Source organism: Pseudorasbora parva, chromosome 23 (assembly GCF_024679245.1).
Source record: "Pseudorasbora parva isolate DD20220531a chromosome 23, ASM2467924v1, whole genome shotgun sequence".
In the NCBI taxonomy this organism is placed as follows: Eukaryota; Metazoa; Chordata; class Actinopteri; order Cypriniformes; family Gobionidae; genus Pseudorasbora; species Pseudorasbora parva.
This window is the reverse complement of record NC_090194.1, coordinates 19,368,156-19,387,149: the sequence shown is the minus strand read 5'-3', so window position 1 is coordinate 19,387,149 and position 18,994 is coordinate 19,368,156. Positions and strand designations below refer to the sequence as shown.

At 41.1% G+C, this 18,994-nt stretch overlaps 1 protein-coding gene across 4 annotated transcripts in view; it reads right to left on the bottom strand.

Moving 5' to 3' along the window:
• Nucleotides 1-18,994, bottom strand: part of LOC137062872 (PALM2-AKAP2 fusion protein) — a 172,846-nt gene that overhangs the window by 139,839 nt on the left and 14,013 nt on the right. For all 4 annotated transcript variants that reach the window (XM_067433804.1, XM_067433803.1, XM_067433805.1 and 1 more), the window contains exon 3: nucleotides 4,981-5,026. In XM_067433804.1, coding sequence (XP_067289905.1) covers nucleotides 4,981-5,026 — 46 coding nt within the window. The remainder of the gene's footprint in view (nucleotides 1-4,980; nucleotides 5,027-18,994) is intronic.

Genomic DNA, 18,994 nt, shown 5'->3' with positions numbered 1-18,994 from the left:
TTAGCAACCCGTTAACCCATTTCTCATTTAAGCTAGCGACATTCCCTCACTTGTTGGACTGAAAAGAACAGCCACAAATTTGGACCCAAAGAGCCTAAATGGCCTGTGGTTTGAGGCAATGGACCAGAAACATAGCTAGCTAAAAAACATCAGTACAGGAGTGATTTACTTATTGTACAGGGAATTGTCTGGCAAAACTACAAAAAATCAGTTCTTCAATATCATAATGGTATGTTTAATAAAAAGTAAAGTGGTATTCAAGCAGTTTGTCAGTCATGCAGTTAGTTTGTGGTTAGCATTGTTGATGCAGGGGAGTCGATATACATCACTTGCAGAAACCGATATTTATAATGCACTCCTAGCAAAACAGCATAATAAAAAATAGTGATGAAGCTATAAATATTAGGTACAACAAGCCAGCATATCTGAATAAAACAACTATTAAACTACATTTCAGTGATCTACTTGAGGAATAGGTTTTAGTTTAGCTCATTTCAAAAACACAACTGCTTGGCTAACATCGAGCAGCCCACAGGCTTTGCTTTTCTGGAGATCATGGGAAACCAAGCGAAGCCCAGATGAAAAATATGTGGTTGGGGTAATGCAGATGTTGGATGAATATGGAGTGAAACTAGAAACCCTAAATTGAAAATCCACGGGCAAAGTCCTATGGTACTTTCCTGCTTGAGGGCAAGCCCAAATTAAAAGCTTTCTAATGAGCGCAGCGTACATAAAGTACTGACCATTATAAGATATTTGAACACCAAACGACCACAAGTTTCAGTTACAACACCAGGCGTCTGTTTTGATAATAAAACTGCACGTGCAACAGTTAACAGTGTAACATTTTCACTGCTTTTAAGGAAACTCGATAATAAAATATAGAATGGAACTGTGGCAAACATTTCCAATCTTGCTGGGTGAAATATGAAAATATGTTGTGTTGATGGCACAATATTCTGCTAATTTTTGGAGTTTACTAAGGCAATCATCTCATCATACTTATTTGTTATAATTTATTAATTTGTTTTACATATGGAAGGGGGGCATCTCCACAACCATCACCAATGTGCAGCATCCACCTGGATAAAGCAACGGCAGCCATATTGTGGCAGAACATCCACCACACACCAGCTTATTGGTGGAGAGTGATGAAGTCAATCAGTGACTTCAGAGGATGATTAGGGGGGCATAATGATGGACAGAGGACAGTGGACAAATTTGGCCAGGATGCAAGGATAACACCCTTACTCTTTTTATTTCAAGGACATCCTGGAATTTTTAATGACCAGAGAATCTGGACCTTGGTTTAATGTCTCGTCCGAATGACGTTGCTTTTTTGACAGCAAAGCATTCCCATCACTCCCAGGAGGTCTATATATCTGTAAAGTGTGTGTACTATAAATGTAATCCAGACATGCTACATCTGCCATGCTATAATTGTCAAGTGACCTACAGCATCAGTTGTGTCCCCTACCTGCTATTCACAACTCCTACCCAGTGGCCTCATGGGGTAGTAAAGTATTTCAGAATCTCCATTATTTAAATACTTTGTATTCTGAAATAATACTCTTTTGACATACTGTTTTTCATATACTATATTGGGTAGGGATGCACCGATACAGTACTTGGGTGTCGGTCCGATACTGTTCTCAAGTACTCGTACTTGTACTCATACTCGTAAAACTACCCCGATACAACCGCACCCGATACCACTTTAACGCACCTTCGGATGCGGAGCCGAGCGGAGAGTTACATTCACCATGCACACTGCCAAGTGAAAAGGGGTCTCGCGCTTTTAACGCGTACGACTGTGATGCCTTCATTTTTGCCGCACGAACCTTCTCACTAGTGCGAAGCATAGAGGTGTAGACATATGGAGCCAGAATAGCCTCAAATATAATACCACTGTAGTGAGATGGACTTTGTATCGATGTGTTTAGTGCGTTTATGGGTCTTGTGAGTGGGACTGTACTGAATGCCAATGGAGGCCTCTCTGAAGCCTTTCTTAGCCATCAGCTTTCAACAAAAATATCTTCATTTGTGTTCCGAAGATGAACGAAGGTCTTACGGGTGTCCAACGACATGAGGGTGAGTGATTAATAAAAATCATTTTTGGGTGAAATAACCCTTTACTTGTATCGGTACTTGGTATCGGCAAGTACTCAAATGTAAGTACTTGTACTTGGTCTGAAAAAAAAGTGGTATCGGTGCATCCCTAATATTGGGGGTGGTTTATGTCGGCCCTGGAGAGCCACAGCCCTGCAGAGTTTTGCTTTATGAATTAAATTTTTTATAAATATGGATATTTTTCTCCAAAAAATGCATAGCTTCACTTCAGAAGGCCTTTATTATCCCCCTGGAGTATGGATTACTTTTATAATGATGAATGTGCTTTATGGATCTTCAAAAACACTCTATTCATTCCCATTATGTGATCGTGAGGCGTGCTAGCAACTAAAACTAGCAGAGACGCCGGTTTGAGTCCTGATTGGAGTGGGTCGAGCAGGACCGGTTACATGTGGTGCCGTGACCCGGATGCGAGTGAGATTTAGGGGGTGAGTGTAATGGATGTAGGTCTGTAAGAACTGTGTGTGTAAACCTCACTCCCTTGGCCTCAAGAGACGTGCTGCCGGAGTCCCACTTGGAGTGGGTCGAGTAGAAATGGTTACACATAATCAGTGCATAATTAAGGAGGATGCAATTGGATTGTCTTCATAGTTGACCAAAAAAAACACACATCATAGGCTGAAAAAAATAGAGACTGGCAAGTGGGCTCAGAGAGGGTCAATCGAGGCCTAATGGCTAGAGTATGAAGTGTAATATCAGCAGGTATTGAATTGGCTGAGGTGCACCTAACCACAGTTGGTTTACAGTGTGTGTGTGTTCACTACTCCTAATGTGTCTGCACCACTTGGATGCAGAGGACAAATCACGATAATGTGTTACCATACATGGCCTTCACATGTCTCTACTTTCAACATGAGCCAGTACGCAACAACTCTGCAACCACAGAGAACACATTAAAAACTATTTAGTAACACTATCAACCACCCTGAAGTCCTCATAGCAACATGATAAACCCATTTAGGACACCTTAGTAATCTCATAACAATGTCCTGGCAATCACCTACTACAGTCTAGCACTGTGGCGCGACTTGGCAACCGCCACTCGCTACATCTATTACAAATCTCACTAAATGTGAATAAACTGCTTAAAACACAATGTTTCAAAGATGGCTGATTTTAACAATTTGACTTTTGATTGAAGTTGTTAAGCTACCAGACAATATTAATAGTACTGTGTGGGACTAGAAGGGCTTTCCATTGAGCTACCGTCAAAACAGACAGCGCAATAAAGTTTCACCACCTCATTAATGTCACTCTTTTTCCTTAGTATTAAAACAGGGAAACCCACATGCTGCTTCAGCCTGTGCTGGTCAAATATCAGTTAGAGAGTTTCTGTAATTTTTTTTAATGTATGAAATGTTTTGCCTGACTGACTGTATGGGAATAGATTACTAGAAGGCAATAACATGGTGTAACTTGATGTACTACATAGGCTATCTGAATCAACTTAACAGTAATATGTTACAAAAACAACTGCAAACACACAGCACAGTCTGGTACAGCACAGAGAACCAGAAGCAGTATTTGCCATGTGTGCTCAAGAGTTTGAATGTATTTGCATTTGCAGGCATGGAAGACTGATTCTCAGTGCCATTGCTACTATGTACATTTACTTACCGAAATGCCAGACTCTCTTTACCAAAAACAGATGTCAAGAAAATGATGTGTATATTCTGTTCACAACTATCAGATGCGATAAAAGCACTGAATTCTTGCTAAAATGCGGGGAAATTGTCTCGTAATTACTTTAATTTGAGCAATTTGAATATCTGGCAAGCAAACGCTCAATGCCAAAGCATTCAAGTAGACACTATTTAGATTATCTCCATTTGTATCGAGAACCAGTCATCCCTCAGTGCTTGAGCTTGTGCCAGACACTGTATAACTTTAATTATTTATATTTCCACCATTACCACAGGCCCTCTATCTCAACACTTCACCTTTCATTTAGCAAACCTCATCCAAAAGGCATTAGCCTGCTACAGTTCTAGCTGCCAAGAGTCAATTTCTTTACTGTTAGACTTGACAGACTTTTAATTAGTGGCGTTTCTTAAGGCAGGTAGGCCTATCATTATTTTGCTAATAAAAAGTTAGAGATTTGAAAGAGGAGAGGTGTGCTATTACTTTTCAAAGCCATCGGATTAATGCTTTTTGCCTGACAGATTATAAAAACAGGCAAAAGCCCCATAGACTTACATTGAATGACTTGAGCCATATCTAGAGACCATATCTAATCAACCACCTTGAACACCCTAGCAACCACCCAAAACACCCTAGCAACCAATCAGAATGCACTTCTGTGGTGATTTTTGTATAGACATGACCACTCAAAATTTCTCCAGAAAATCCTCTGTGCTCATGAACTGAATCGGATAACTGTATATTAGAACAGTTCCTAGTGTATACCAACACAGACTATTTTTGCATGTGTATTCTATGGAATCACAAAGTTGTAAGCAATGTAGCCAAAATAGTTTTCCATCTGTTGCTCACTTCTGGTCTACGCAGAGGGGTTGACCTGGTGCCAAATGTAGTCTCTATTTCAGCCACATTTCAAATTCTTGCCCTTTGGTTTAAATAGGGTGATTCTTCAATAGTAAATCTTCTCTTAATGAGAACACACTTGGGTCAAACATACATTAACAACACCAAAACCATCAGGTCTGCAGGCTTCTTTAACATGCATTCGTTTAGGTCTGATTTCAAACCAACTAGTTCTCTAGTACTAAAATGCTTTTCTAGCACAGAGGAGCACAGTTATGAGCATCAACAATGTATGTTAGTATCAAAGATGGAACAAAAAAATAAGATTTTGGAAAGACTGTAAGAACAAAGCAACACATAACTTACCGCCAGGGCTTGGAGCCTTTCTTTATGAAGTTCAGCTTCAGCCATTCTGGAAAAACAAAGGCAGAATTCTCAGTAACCGTGAGATTGGTAATCCCAAGTGTGTTTGTGTGTGTAGGGCGGTAGGTGAGCAGGTTAACAGACACAGACACACACACACACACGCTGCCCTGGTCCTCTGAAGTAAGTCAGCCAGTGAAAGACACACTGTACTGAGGGAAAGATCTTCTCATTCACTGGCCATGTGTCTGCCAGACTCTCTCTCTCTCTCTCTCTCTCTCTCTCTCTCTCTCTCTCTCTCTCTCTCTCTCTCTCTCTCTCTCTCTCTCTCTCTCTCTCTCTCTCTCTCTCTCCTCCTACATCCCTCCCTCTCCGTCACTGGCCGGGTTATAGACAGATGACAGAGTTTTTAACCCACCCCCTGTGTTTAGAAGAGAGCTACAGGCGAGCAGGCAGAGAGATGTCACTAAGGGAAGGACAATTCTGTCACACCTAACTGTGACTGCTGTGTGTGTGCGTGCGTGAGTGTGTGTGTGTGTGTCCCTGCTGGGATGGAAAACAAAGGTGTGCCGTACACTGGGGATATGGGAGGCTGCAAGCTTAGAGGAAATGTGCTCTATGTTTGCAAATCAAATCACACATCTGCCAATTCTTTGCTATTTAATAACGTCTGACGAGTTAAAGGAATAGCTCACCCATAAAAGAAAATGTTGTTCTATCTATCTATCTATCTATCTATCTATCTATCTATCTATCTATCTATCTATCTATCTATCTATCTATCTATCTATCTATCTATCTATCTATCTATCTATCTATCTATCTATCTATCTATCCATCCATCCATCCATCCATCCATCCATCCATCCATCCATCCATCCATCCATCCATCCATCCATCCATCCATCCATCCATCCATCCATCCATCCATCCATCCATCCATCCATCCATCCATCCATCCATCCATCCATCCATCCATTTCTGTCTGTAAAATTATTCATATCGTTGCTCTTCAGAACATGACAAAATCTGCATAAAATCATCCGCAGAAGTTGCTAACTCTAATCAGGTCTACCGTCTCTGCAAAAGTCTGTACTAAACATCTTTAGTTCTAATTTATTCCTCCAGTGAAGCCAAAGTGTGCAGTAGGGAATAGGAACATGGGGGTCCAACTGCTTTCCTCCATCCAACCTCGCATTCAGCTCCGGTGGAAGGATACAAAAACTCCTTATATGGAGAAAAGACCAAGCTAACCGAAATCTCAGGGGAATTGTAAAAAATCTCAGTGAATGAAATTTTAACTAAATGTAATGACCCTTTAGTGTTTGTACAGTAAGTACTGCTGCTACATATAAGACAAATGAGATGTTATAAATAACTGTTTCTTGAGCTAAAGTAAATACATGCAAAGATCATTGATCATACAGTAACAAAACATGTCTTATCATGCATTTAATGTTGTTTATCATAGATAACCTGTTAATTTGGTGCTATGAAAAACAACTAGCTCCAAATGCTATCAGTGCAATGTAACACAGAATGACTTTGCAAGCCAGTATCTTTATGTAAAGAATAATGTTGAGGTTTCTTATCTGCCAGGTATAAATATAATTATCTTAGTAGGTGAATTTCAACATGATGTCTCAGTCATTCATACAAAATCATAACCTACAGAAGAAGCAGTGAACATCAGTAGAAGGAGGAAATTCCTGGAAGTTCACGTAACTACTGGAAATAGGCTTAAAGCCACAAAACACACAGCACTCACAGACGGCAGACTTCAGAAACTGTGCGACTCTACCAGCTCTACAGAGGTTCAGGATAAATCATTCAACAGAGGTCTGTGAAACATTCGGTTTACTGTAGCACTTTGTGTTACTTGTCCGCACTTAATTCTTTTAAAGTAAGCATGTGACTTTCATTTAGACTTTAGTTTCAGCTTAATGTTGGTCTCTCTTTAACCTAAGAAGTTACTTTGCTGCACTTGGACTTTTCATTGTTGACGATGATACACTAGACAATATTTTAGAGAGATTTAATAGCAATCTCAAAAGTACTGTATTGTTCAGAGCACTAGTTCACAGGCTTTCTCACCCCCCCACAGCACATTTCCAACCAGAGGCTGCAACGTCATCAGTCGGCATAACAGACAAAAGCAACATTGTTTCTCTGGCACAGTGACCTCATCCCATGAGCCAGCGAGGCTAAGTAATGCCTTCCAGATGTGCAGCAGTCCAAACGATGGGAATCGAAGGCCATGTAAACGTGCAGAAAAATGACTTTCAAATGACTGTTAAAGTGAAACACACTATTAGTTGGCTGCCTTGCTTTAGTAAAGCACTTTGTTAATAACAAAACCAGTATTTAAACAGATAGCTAGATAGATAGATAGCTAGATAGATAGATAGATAGATAGATAGATAGATAGATAGATAGATAGATAGATAGATAGATAGATAGATAGATAGATAGATAGATAGATAGATAGATAGATAGATAGATAGACAGACAAACGGAGGGACGGACAGACGGACGAACGGACGGACAGATAGATAGATAGATAGATAGATAGATAGATAGATAGATAGATAGATAGATAGATAGATAGATAGATAGATAGATAGATAGATAGATAGATAGATAGATAGATAGATAGATAGATAGATAGATAGATAGATAGATAGATAGATAGATAGACAGATAATAGACTAATTTATGCATACATTATAAAGCATGTATAGCCAGCTATAATAGTGAGTCAATTTAACTTATGCAAGAAATACTACAGAATAATTGAATCAGTTTTTGATAAGCAATGACCCCACACTGACAGAGTATGAAGAAATGTCTGTGTCACAATCACAATCACTAGTTTAATGTTCATGGACCTTTGATTTGCATTTATAGTTTCCTGTGTTCCTTTGTTCCATTTTTCCCCGCCAGTCTTATAGACATCTGAGCTGTAGTAGTAGTTTTTCCACATGCCTTCTAGTGGCACTCAAACATACTCAAAGAAGACTCTCAGAGTGCTTACTAACAGCACTTCATTAATGCTTGGCTTGCATTGGCATTTGGCACAAACTACCTTCTTGAGCCACAAGTAAGTGACAAATTGTTAACTCTCTCAAGAGCACTAATGTAAAACAATTGCCCAAATACCAGTGTCTCAACCGATCTGTCTTTAACAAATGGGCTTTGTTCTATATTAGGTTGAGCTAAAATTTAGACCACAAATTTCCAAAGAAACTTGTGCATGCAACCTGCTTTGTTGATAGTGTGGCTGACAATGATTCTATCAATTTAGCTTTCCCTATCGAGAGGTTCCTTGTATTGCGTATGGGAAAAACTGGGAAAACGTTATTAATGGGGGACGCTCGAGAGAGACCGCTGAAAAAGGGGACCGTTGAAAAAGCCGAATTCGCCATAGGTGTCAGATTTTATCTCCTTCAGCGACACCATCGCTGACCTCCGGAATCAAGCAAACCGCTGTCGAAAAGCAACAACGGGAACATCCCTGCAGACCTGAGGAGGCCGGATTCCCACCGGGTCTCCGCCTTCAGCCACCTGCGTTCCAGCCTCGCCATCCGGCATTAAATATCCTTTATTCTGTGTGTCTATGTTGTGTTGTGTGTGTTGCCGCTGCAACGCCACTTCAAAGAGCTTACAGGCTTGTTCTATGCGAGGATTCTCTCGTTCCGCCACGCCGAATAAGCCCCGTGGAAAGACGGAGCTCTCCTCACTCTCCCTCTTCTCTCGTTCCGTCGCGCTGAAGAAGCGCCGCGGAGAGACAATGTTAGAGGACATGAGAAAAGTCAAGCCGAAGCTCTCTTCACTCTGCAGTGACTCCTTCCGCCGCCGCCGCAGAGTTTTCCTCACTCTTCCTCTTTTCTCATTCCGTCACGCTAAGAAGCGCCGCGGACAGAGAATACTAGAGTATATAAACAAACTCGAGCCGAAGCTCTCGTCACTATACCGCCGCCGTGCTGAAGAAGCGCTGCGGACAGACAGAGTTTTTCCTCACTCTTCCTCTCCTCGTTCAGTCACGCTAAGAAGCGCCGCGGACAGAGAATACTAGAGTAAATAAACAAACTCAAGCCAAAGCTCTTGTCACTATGGCGCCGTGCTGAAAAAGTGCCGCGGGCACAGAGTTTTTCCTCACTCTTCCTCTTCTCTCGTTCAGTTGCGCTAAGAAGCACCGCGGACAGAGAATACTAGAGTAAATAAACAAACTCGAGTCGAAACTCTCGTCACTATGGCGCTGTGCTGAAGAAGCACCGCAGACAGAGTTTTTCCTCACTCTTCCTCTCCTCGTTCAGTCGCGCTAAGAAGCGCCGCGGACAGAGAATACTAGAGTAAATAAACAAACTCGAGCCAAAGCTCTCGTCACTATGGTGCTGTGCTGAAGAAGCGTCGCAGACAGAGTTTTTCCTCACTCTTCCTCTTCTCTAATTCAGTCGCGCTAAGAAGCGCAGCGGACAGACAGAGTTTTCCTCACTCTTCCTCTTCTCTCGTCACTCTGCCGCCGCCACCGTGCTAAAGAAGTGCCGCGGACAGAGAATACTAGAGTAAGTTAGAGGAGCGAACTCGGGCTATTGGATATGTCAAGAATGCGGATTACGTCACAGCCGTTTCTCACTGCAGCTGACTAGAGCGCGACTTACGTCATAGCACGCGCTCACTGTCAGAGCATTTGACACTGTAGACAATGTGTCCACTACACAGTGTGCACCCCTGCATAAGCACTGTTAATTCAGCCCCACAAAATCCGGATGGTGCCGGATTACACCATGGACTTCCTTATATTCTCCCAGTTCCCTTGGTTCAGGTGACTGAAGATATTGCAGGAGGGAATAGTAGGAAATATTGCAGTCAGCTAGCCTGTGGTCAAACACGCTTGTCCGCACACGCATTTTCAGTCTAGACTAAAGCATAACAGCATTGTAGAATGGCTTCCATACCACCCAAACTTCCTTACATTCTCCCAGTTCCCTTAGTTAAGTGACTGGAGAGAAATATTGCAGTCAACTAGCCTGTGTCAAACACGCTCGTCTGCACACTAATCCTGTGTGCATTTACCCCTGTGGACTCGCTCATTGGCTGCGTTGTGGGTATTCTACGTAGGTACGTAGCTAAGCATCTCCTTTTATGGGCAGAGCACAATCTGAGCTCCCTAAGGGCGGCTCACATGCCAGGGTCAGGGTCCGGACATGTAATCCAGTGGACCCATTCCCCCAGGGGAATGGTCTCTTCACCCGCAAACGATTCAGCTCACACAACACTCGCTGCACAATATTTTTCTGCAAACGCAGGGGCGCCCTGGCCCATGTTTGGCCCAGACTCCCTCTATATGCTCCCTCCGATCGCGATGCTGCCACAAACCATCAAAAAAGATCAGGGAGACAGTATACACAGTGCTTTTAATAGCCCCACTTTGGAAGAACCGCACATGGTTCTGATTCAGAACTGATTCAGCTGTCAGACACAGCCCCAAGGCCCATTCCGCTGAGGAAATACCTCCTCATGCCAGGGAAAGGAAAGATCTGGCATCCCAGTCCCGAGCTTTGGGCCCTCCACGTATGGCCCATCAACGGGTATCCGGAAACCTCTCTGACAAGTTATGAACACCATTTCGGAAGCTAGAGCCCCCGCTATCAGGCGGCTCTGCTTTGAAGTGGTCAGTGGTTTTCTAATCAGTGTGCTGCGCGAAACATTGATGCACACTCATGCGAAGTGGCGGAACTGCTCGCTTTTCTCCAAGAGCTAATGGACGCGGGTCGTTCCCCCTCCATGCTCATAGTTTATTTCGCCGCCATAGCAGCTAATCACACTCAGATCACGGGACATTCACTAGGGAAAAGTGATTTTATTGTACGTTTTCTTAAAGGGGCCAGGAGATTAAAAGCGCCTCGCCTGTCCCCAGTCCCTATTTGGGACCTTACCATGGTTTAAGAAGCAGTGAAGTGTCCCCCCTCCTAACCACTTCAGACCATGAGCTTTCAGCACTTATCACTCAAAACCGCTTTTCTGCTGGCTTTGGCCTCGGTTAAGCGAGTGGGTGGCTTACACACACTCTATGTGAGCCCTTCCTGTCTTGAGTTCGGGTCCAACAACTTCTAGGTTGTGCTCAAGACATGGTTTTATACACAAAGTGCTATCAACCCTTTTCAGTATGCAGGTCATTACACTGCTTCCTTTACCCGGGTTTCAGAGAGAATAAGACGCAAACCTATTCTGCCCAGTCAGAGCATTGAGATTGTATCTAGAGTGCTCCGCCCCCTTCAGGCAGTCGGATCAGCTCTTCATTGCTTCGGTGGCCGCACTAAGGTTGTGCTGTCATGAAACCAGGACTCTCACACTGGATAGTGGATGCGATCTCACTAGCATATAGGTATACGAACCTAACCTGTCCTACAGGCATTAAAGCCCACTTCACTAGAGGCATGGCCTCGTCTTGGGCTTGGTCATGTGGCACTCTCATGGAAGATATCTGTGCGGCGGCAGGCTGGGGCTCTCCGTCCACTTTTATCAGATTCAACAATTTGGAGGTCCCAGCTTTACAAGCAGTGCTTTTCTCCGTCTAAGGGCCCTTCTGCAGCCCTGGAAACACGATTGCTTATATTGCATCCCGCTTATACACAATCGTTCATAAGCATCATTACACTCTACCATAGATCCGACTATGTCCGGTCAGGAGTCCGACTCTTCCGTTTTTTTCATTCCCTTATGAAGCCTGTCTGTGTCGGTCTCTCTAGAGGTTTTTTGACTTTCCCTCATTCAGTTGGGAATTTTGGGTCAGTCAGCACACACAGCGTTATACATTGTGTTCCATACACAATATGAGGAACCTCTCGATAGGGAACGTACTCGGTTACTTTCGTAACCTGGGTTCCCTGAGAGAGGGAACGAGTATTGCGTTCTCAGGTATCGATTCAGTCAGACCTGACACCTATGGCGAATCAGGGTCTTATATAGCCTCCTGTATGCAAATATAAGCCCCTTTTTCGGCGGCCTCTCTGGACCGCCTCCATTGGTTCTTTTCTCTCAGCCTCCTCACCATAGGTTCCTGCAGTTGCCGCGGCCTGGCCAATCAGAGCGCTCCTCGCGCCTCTGTCACGGAACAGATGGCAGGCAGAGAAGTAGGATCCAATAGCAGGGAGAATTATTTAATGACCAAACAATACAGATGAAAAATCAGGAACAAAATAACATAGAGCAAACACAAAGAAACACGAGGAACAGAATACCAAGAACACCTGCATAACAGGAAACAACGACCGACCGAGAACAACTGAATCACAGGGCTTTAAATACACACAAGGGAACAAGGCTAACAAAACAACAAGGGGAGTGGTGAATGGGAAACACCTGGGAGAACTAATCAACATGAAAAACTACAAGAACTACAAAACTCCACAGGAAATTGGAGACAGAAACAATGCACAAATAAACTTCAACATAAAAGTCCCACAGAGTGCCAGACACTGAACAGATGTGACAGCCTGGCTATTGCCGTGCAGCTGCACTGCGCTTTACATAGATACCTTTATTAATAAAGAGAAAATTAGTTTTTCCCATACGCGATACTCGTTCCCTCTCTCAGGGAACCGAGGTTACGAAAGTAACCGAGTACGTTTTGTGATATCACCAAAAAGTTAACGGCACAGCACAAATATGTATATGAAAATGTGGTAGGGCACTATATGTACAGTATTCTCAATGGCACTTGTAATTAATTTGATGTATTCAGTTTTAAAGATGTGACTTAAAGGCACAATATGTAATTTTCGCCACTAGACATCACTAGACGGGAAAACAAAGGTGTGGCTTAATGACACCTTGATTTCGCAGGATCATGTGAGATGTTGTCTTCCCCACTACAGCAGTGCAAAAGAATCCGTCATGACTCGGGGCAGACATCATATTCATGGATGAGCTAATGTATTAAAGACTTATTAATGTTACTGTAGTATGAAGCAGGGTGGAGCGAGACGAGGCCGCTGGAGCGATTGCTAATGAGAGCAGTTAAGCTTTTATTATGCCGCAGATGACCGCTTTCGCTTCTTCCGGTCTTGTATATGTGGGGTAACGCAGCACTGCTTCATCATATTAGATACAAGTGTGTTGAAAGTTATGCTATAATGCTACTATGTGCGTTTGCTCTGCGACTACTATGAGACATTTTTTGCACACTGCAGTAAGCTAGATGGATATTAGGCATGTTAAAATTCGTGAGATTTAATTTTTAGTTTTCTGTTGATGAATGTATCGAAACAGTTGCTCACCTGTCTAATAAAACAAATAATATATTAAAGGTGCCCTAGAATGAAAAATTTAATTAACCTTGCCATAGTGAAATAATAAGAGTTCAGTACATGGACATCACATTCTGTGAGTCTCAAACAACATTGCCTCCTACTTCTTATGTAAATCTCGTAAATCAAAAACACCACGGAAAAATAAGTGCTTCTCAACATAAACCCAACCGTGACGCAAGTGTTGGGGATCATTTATAAGCACGCCCCCAACATTTGCATCTGTCCAAACATGTTCATTGTCAGGCGGAACTGACGGAGCAAAATGGACACGTCATGTTCCAGGCTGTGCAGGAGATGTGAGAACTTTTCTACCCTTCCCACATATAAAAAATGTCAACAGTCATGGTTGATGTTTATTATAATCGGATACCACAACAATTTAATTCAAGATTGTTCGTTTGTTCAGCCCATTTCAAGCAAGCTTCGCTCAGCATCTTAAACTGAAGAAAGTGGCAATTACAACTGTAAAGCAGTAAGCAGTAAGTTCCTGCAAGCAGTAAGTAGCGATTTTATCCGCTTTTTGACTGTTTAAACAATTTCTGATTAAATTGAAAGTTTCTTAGAGACAGCATTGTCTAGATAACGCATGATGCTAGTACAGTAACAATAGGAAACTCCAAGTAAGTTACCATACAAAACTAAATATACTGTGTCTAATGACAAAGCTTAATATTATTTTGTGTTTTGTATTATATTACAAAATACAACCGTAAATTCGTTGCTTACAGATCGTTCACTCAATCCTTCTAGCAAACGTCACCTTTTCCACCATATAAGTTCAAACGATAGCATTTGACAAGGCTATTCATTTTGTAAAAATATATATATTTGAAAACTTAAGTATGATGTTTTTGCATGCTTGTATTTCAGACTACATCACAGTGACTGCGTAGCTTACATTGTGACTAACGTTATAAAAACATGCAATATCATTGACGAAAAAAGACGAGTCATCACTGGTTTTGATTTGGGAAAGGAGATTGTTTGTGTGGTTGCCAAATTTTAGTAATTTAAATCCCCCAAACAGAGCTTTCCTGTGAAAAGAGCATGGATGCTATCCAGTGTTTTACCTAAAAATGTCCAATCTGGCAACCATATGCACACGAGCTCTCTCTCCCGCGTGGTGCGGGTGATCTGAAAACATCTGAGATGTTCTGCTTAAAGTGTCATTCAGTTGGTCTGTGTTCTGTCAGTTCAGTCAGGACTTATGAGCCGCTTTACTGAACTGCTATGAGCTGTGAGCTGCTGAAATAAGCCAATCAGAGCAGAGCTCAACATTAATATTCATGACCCTTCCAAATAAGGCAAAAACAGAGCATTACATCCTAGGGACAATTCATATGGTTGTAAAGGTACCTGTAAAACTGTATCTAGACAATGTTTGCCCATAAATAAGCCACATACCCTCTATATCAGAGGACAGAGATATCAGAGAACAATTTAACATATTGTTTCAAATCATTCTAGGGCACCTTTAACACATCTTTGGTTTTTCCATGGTTTCTACCAACCTGATCTCACAGGTAATGACCACATGACCCTTAACTCAAAATCCATGGTAGATTCATGGAATCGCCAAAAATTCCGTGATGGGTCCACAGAAGTGATGCCAATGCAGTCAATGACAGGCCGCATCCGTGGTCCACACACGGATTCCCTGTTCCAACACCTTATTCTTTAGTTTGATTCAGTCAACATCATTTGATTTACATTTATTTTATTTTTATTCAGACACGCTTTAAACACGTAACTCAATCCCTTCCCTAAACCTACCCATTTGTGTATTATAAAAAAACAAACAGGATATAACAGGCAGATACGACTGCAGGCACAATTTATTCAGAAAGTACGAATAGTTCAAGTGTGATTTGATTTGTGTGAAGAAAATCCCCAAAAGTGATCAGTACCGTTGAGTCCATCCGCCAAAGATTTAGAGAATTATTGCCGCCGGAAGAAGTGTTAAATCAGCTTTGACATCATTGGCTGTCGTGTGTCTCGTGACTAATTGCGTGATTATGTCAGCTTTGATAGTAAAATGCCATTGGGCCACGTGTGTATCATTTGAATGAGAAATATGAATGAGTGCGTTGCTGCGTCCCAATTTTCCTATTTATACTACGTCCTAAAAGTATCTACTCTTTTTGTGGAAAAAAAGTATACACTTTTGAGTGTGTAGCTGAAAAGAATGCAAGCTTCGGGACATACTACTTCGCCATCTTTAACGGACTCTGACGCTTGGTTACGTGCATCCCGTCACCATTTATCTGCCCTGTCAATCATCGTCAGATTCGTCACAGTTCAAATCCTCAACATTCAGATTAATCTCCTACCGTATCGGAGAGAAATGTAGCCACCCGTTGATCTGCCATTTGTGGGTCTTTAATGCAGAGACTCCTCATGTGTTGAAATATAATAATGATGCATTTTAAAGTTAATGGCCAAACGTGTCATTACAAAAGTTCACAATGCTGCTGAAGGTGAAATATAATGTGGACAACACTGAATAAATATATTTTTGTCAGGTTAAATATTGATAGTTGGTCACTCAAACCCCTTTATCTAAACTTCTCTACTTAACTGTCGGACTCGCACATCCGTCATGTTTGTAGTTTTTTAACACTTTTTATCTGCGTTTGTAGTTCTAATCGAATCCTCGTCCAACTCGCAATGGGATGTGGGTAATATCAGCCGTTAGAGTGTGCATCGATCCGTATTTCGAATTCTGACCGGAAATAGATAACCATTTGGGTATCTTTGGAATACTCTTTTCAACATACTATGATTTGGGACATACTTATTCTATTTTCGAATACTATTTAGTATGGATAGTATGCGAATTGGGACGCAGGGCATGTGTTCTGTTCACAAAGGGGCGCGGCCATCATTTCAGCGACTAAAACTTTAAGATCAACTCTGTTCTTTACGTGCAGATATCGTATGACTTCAGAACACTTGGAATGCAACATGAGTTAATACTTTTATACTGTTTTTGGTCAATTTTTGCAATAAATACCTGTGATTGTACATTTATTTGCCTGTTACGTGTTTTAAATTTGTTGAGAAGTGGGTAGGCTTAGGGTAGGAGTGGAGTTAGTTGCTCCAAAATATAAAAGTAGGCTATAAATATTCATCAAATCATGTCTCCTTTTACAAATGCAAAATATTAAATGTGTGTTGGGAATCTGTGTTTGGACCACGGATGCTGCCTGTCATTGACTTACATTGGCATCACGTGGACCCAACACGGAGTTAAGGGTTCGTGTTCATTTCACAGAATTCTGTAAAATCAGATTGTTTGTACAAAATAAGAGGCTGTTTTATTTTGAGTTGGAAAGAGACAATTTACAGGGTAACAGTGGTTATTGTCATTTTGATTTATTTAATCTCACAAAACGTATAACTCAGTATTTGCTGAAAGATGAAAAAAAAGACAAATTATATTTTATTTTGAAGTCGTGTTTATTTCATATTAAACATTGAGCATGGAGTGTTTGTGACAGAGGATTTAAATTGTGAATGTCTAATAAATCCTCTCGTCCTCTTTCTGCTGGCGGGTATGATGGCATTGATAGGCGATACACGGTCCGTGTCCTGGTTAAAATAGCTTATCTCTCTACATTTCAACATTCTTGAACACATTTGGTTCATTATGTAAGTACACAAGCCAACAAAATATATAACATTATTCTAGCGGTTTTTGGACATTTTTTAAATACTTTAAATGCCAGTCTGTTCCTCAAAATTATAAGTGGCTTGGCTAGCAATCCTAAAACAAGAAGATTGAGCATGTTATATGTAAAAGAGCAGCGGACATTCTGGTTTGGAGTAACACGAAGGTGAGTCTATTTGGTCATTTACAGAAATTGTATTGCATTATGTACTCATTTGTATTGCTTTTTAAATCGAAAAATAATTTATTTCAATAAAATGTGTAATTTATTTGCATTATATTGGTTTATGGTTTGGAAGTTCCATATGTCAAAACTGCATATTTAGAAGTGATTATGTTTACCGTTCCTTAACACGGTCATCATCCGCAGTAATCACAGGATTCATGACTTGTTTAGTTTTTGGTTCAGTATGTAAATTATTGAGTCGATTGTAAATCAAACCTAAGCTTTTCCATGCGTCTTTCAGAAAAGTTTTAAAGTACAGCAAATATTATAGTTTGTGTGTGAGGCCCAAATATTTATGTCTCAAATCTTTTAAGGAAATAAGATTTCATTCTATTTTTGTGTAAACAATTACAAGGGGATGTTTTCCAAGAGGATGTTCAGCAAACAGTTTAGCTTTGCTGGAATGGCGTTCATGGGAGAGAGTCGTTTATCCAAAACTTAAGCAAGAAAGAATTACCCATGAAACTCTGGCCTGTCTCCTGTAATGATAACGGTGGCCTGCTGTTTTCTGTGTTTATGGCTGCAGTTGTTCTGGAGATTGTCACCGCTCTTTGTCTGGCTTCTTAGTTTAAATAGTGTGCTGCCAGTTGGGATTATAATACTTAACTCTCAGCGAATTGATATCTTTAACTTTATAATTTCATTGTATAGCAGATATTTTTTCCATTCCTTGATTTTTTTTTCTAGTCTTATATTTCTAGTCTTATCCTCGACTTATATTTTTCTAGTCTGCTGCTTTAGACTTGCGGTGCCAACAGCCAGTCAGTGCTGTCGTAATGTCATTTTCCTGCACCTCCAAAAGAAATCTATAATGGTACACTGTACAATGGAATATAGATTTTCAGTGACTGTCAATAGGGAGATATTGCCTGCAAAGCATGATAATGTCATGTACGGTTCAGGTGATAAAATATTATTTTAAAACTGAGTTAGCTAACACCCATGAACAAATATGACCGAATCTACGTTGTTTAATCGTATTGTTTTCATTTCAAACAACACATATGTTGTTTTATCATTTAAAACCTAATACAATTCAAACTACTGCTAACCACCAGTGCGCTTTGCAAATTTTCGTTCAAATAAATGCCACTTAAAGGTGGGATAAGTGTTATTTCAAAACCGTTTTAGAAAAAGGGCACGGGCCGAGTGGAATAACAAACTTGTAGCCAATCAGCAGGTAAGGGGCGTGTCTACTATTGATGGTGAGAAGAGCGCTCGTCATTATTCAAAACACACGAGTCACACATGATGAAAATTAGCCGAGAACTAGCCTAATATATGCTGCTTGACTGTGCTCGTGTGTCATGTTCGCTTGTTAGGCCATTTGCGATCGTATTGTGGCTCACTTCAGCGATGATAAAGACCCGTTCATTTCCACACCATATGGAGCATCTAAATCTCCTCACTGTGTGCTTCGAGCATCAGCTCACAAAATGTGTCCGAAAAGTAAGATACTATACTCCTAATATGTTTGTTTACTCTTTTCATGATCTATATAACCCTTATCCAGTCATAAATGTAATATGTCGTTAGCTGGACTGTCGTGCTTGTGTTCTATAGAGTTGCTCATGAGAACAGTTTGATTGCTATCTCTAATCTTGTCATAATTGTAATATGTCGTTAGTTGGACTGTCGGCCCGTGCTATAGAGTTGCTCATTAGAGCAGTTTGTGATTTTGTGATTGCTATGACTCTAATCTTGTCATAATTGTAATATGTCGTTAGCTGGACTGTGTGCTTGTGTACTATCGGGTTGTTCATAAGAACGGTTTGTTTTTGTGATAGAAGGGATGACTTTTTCATT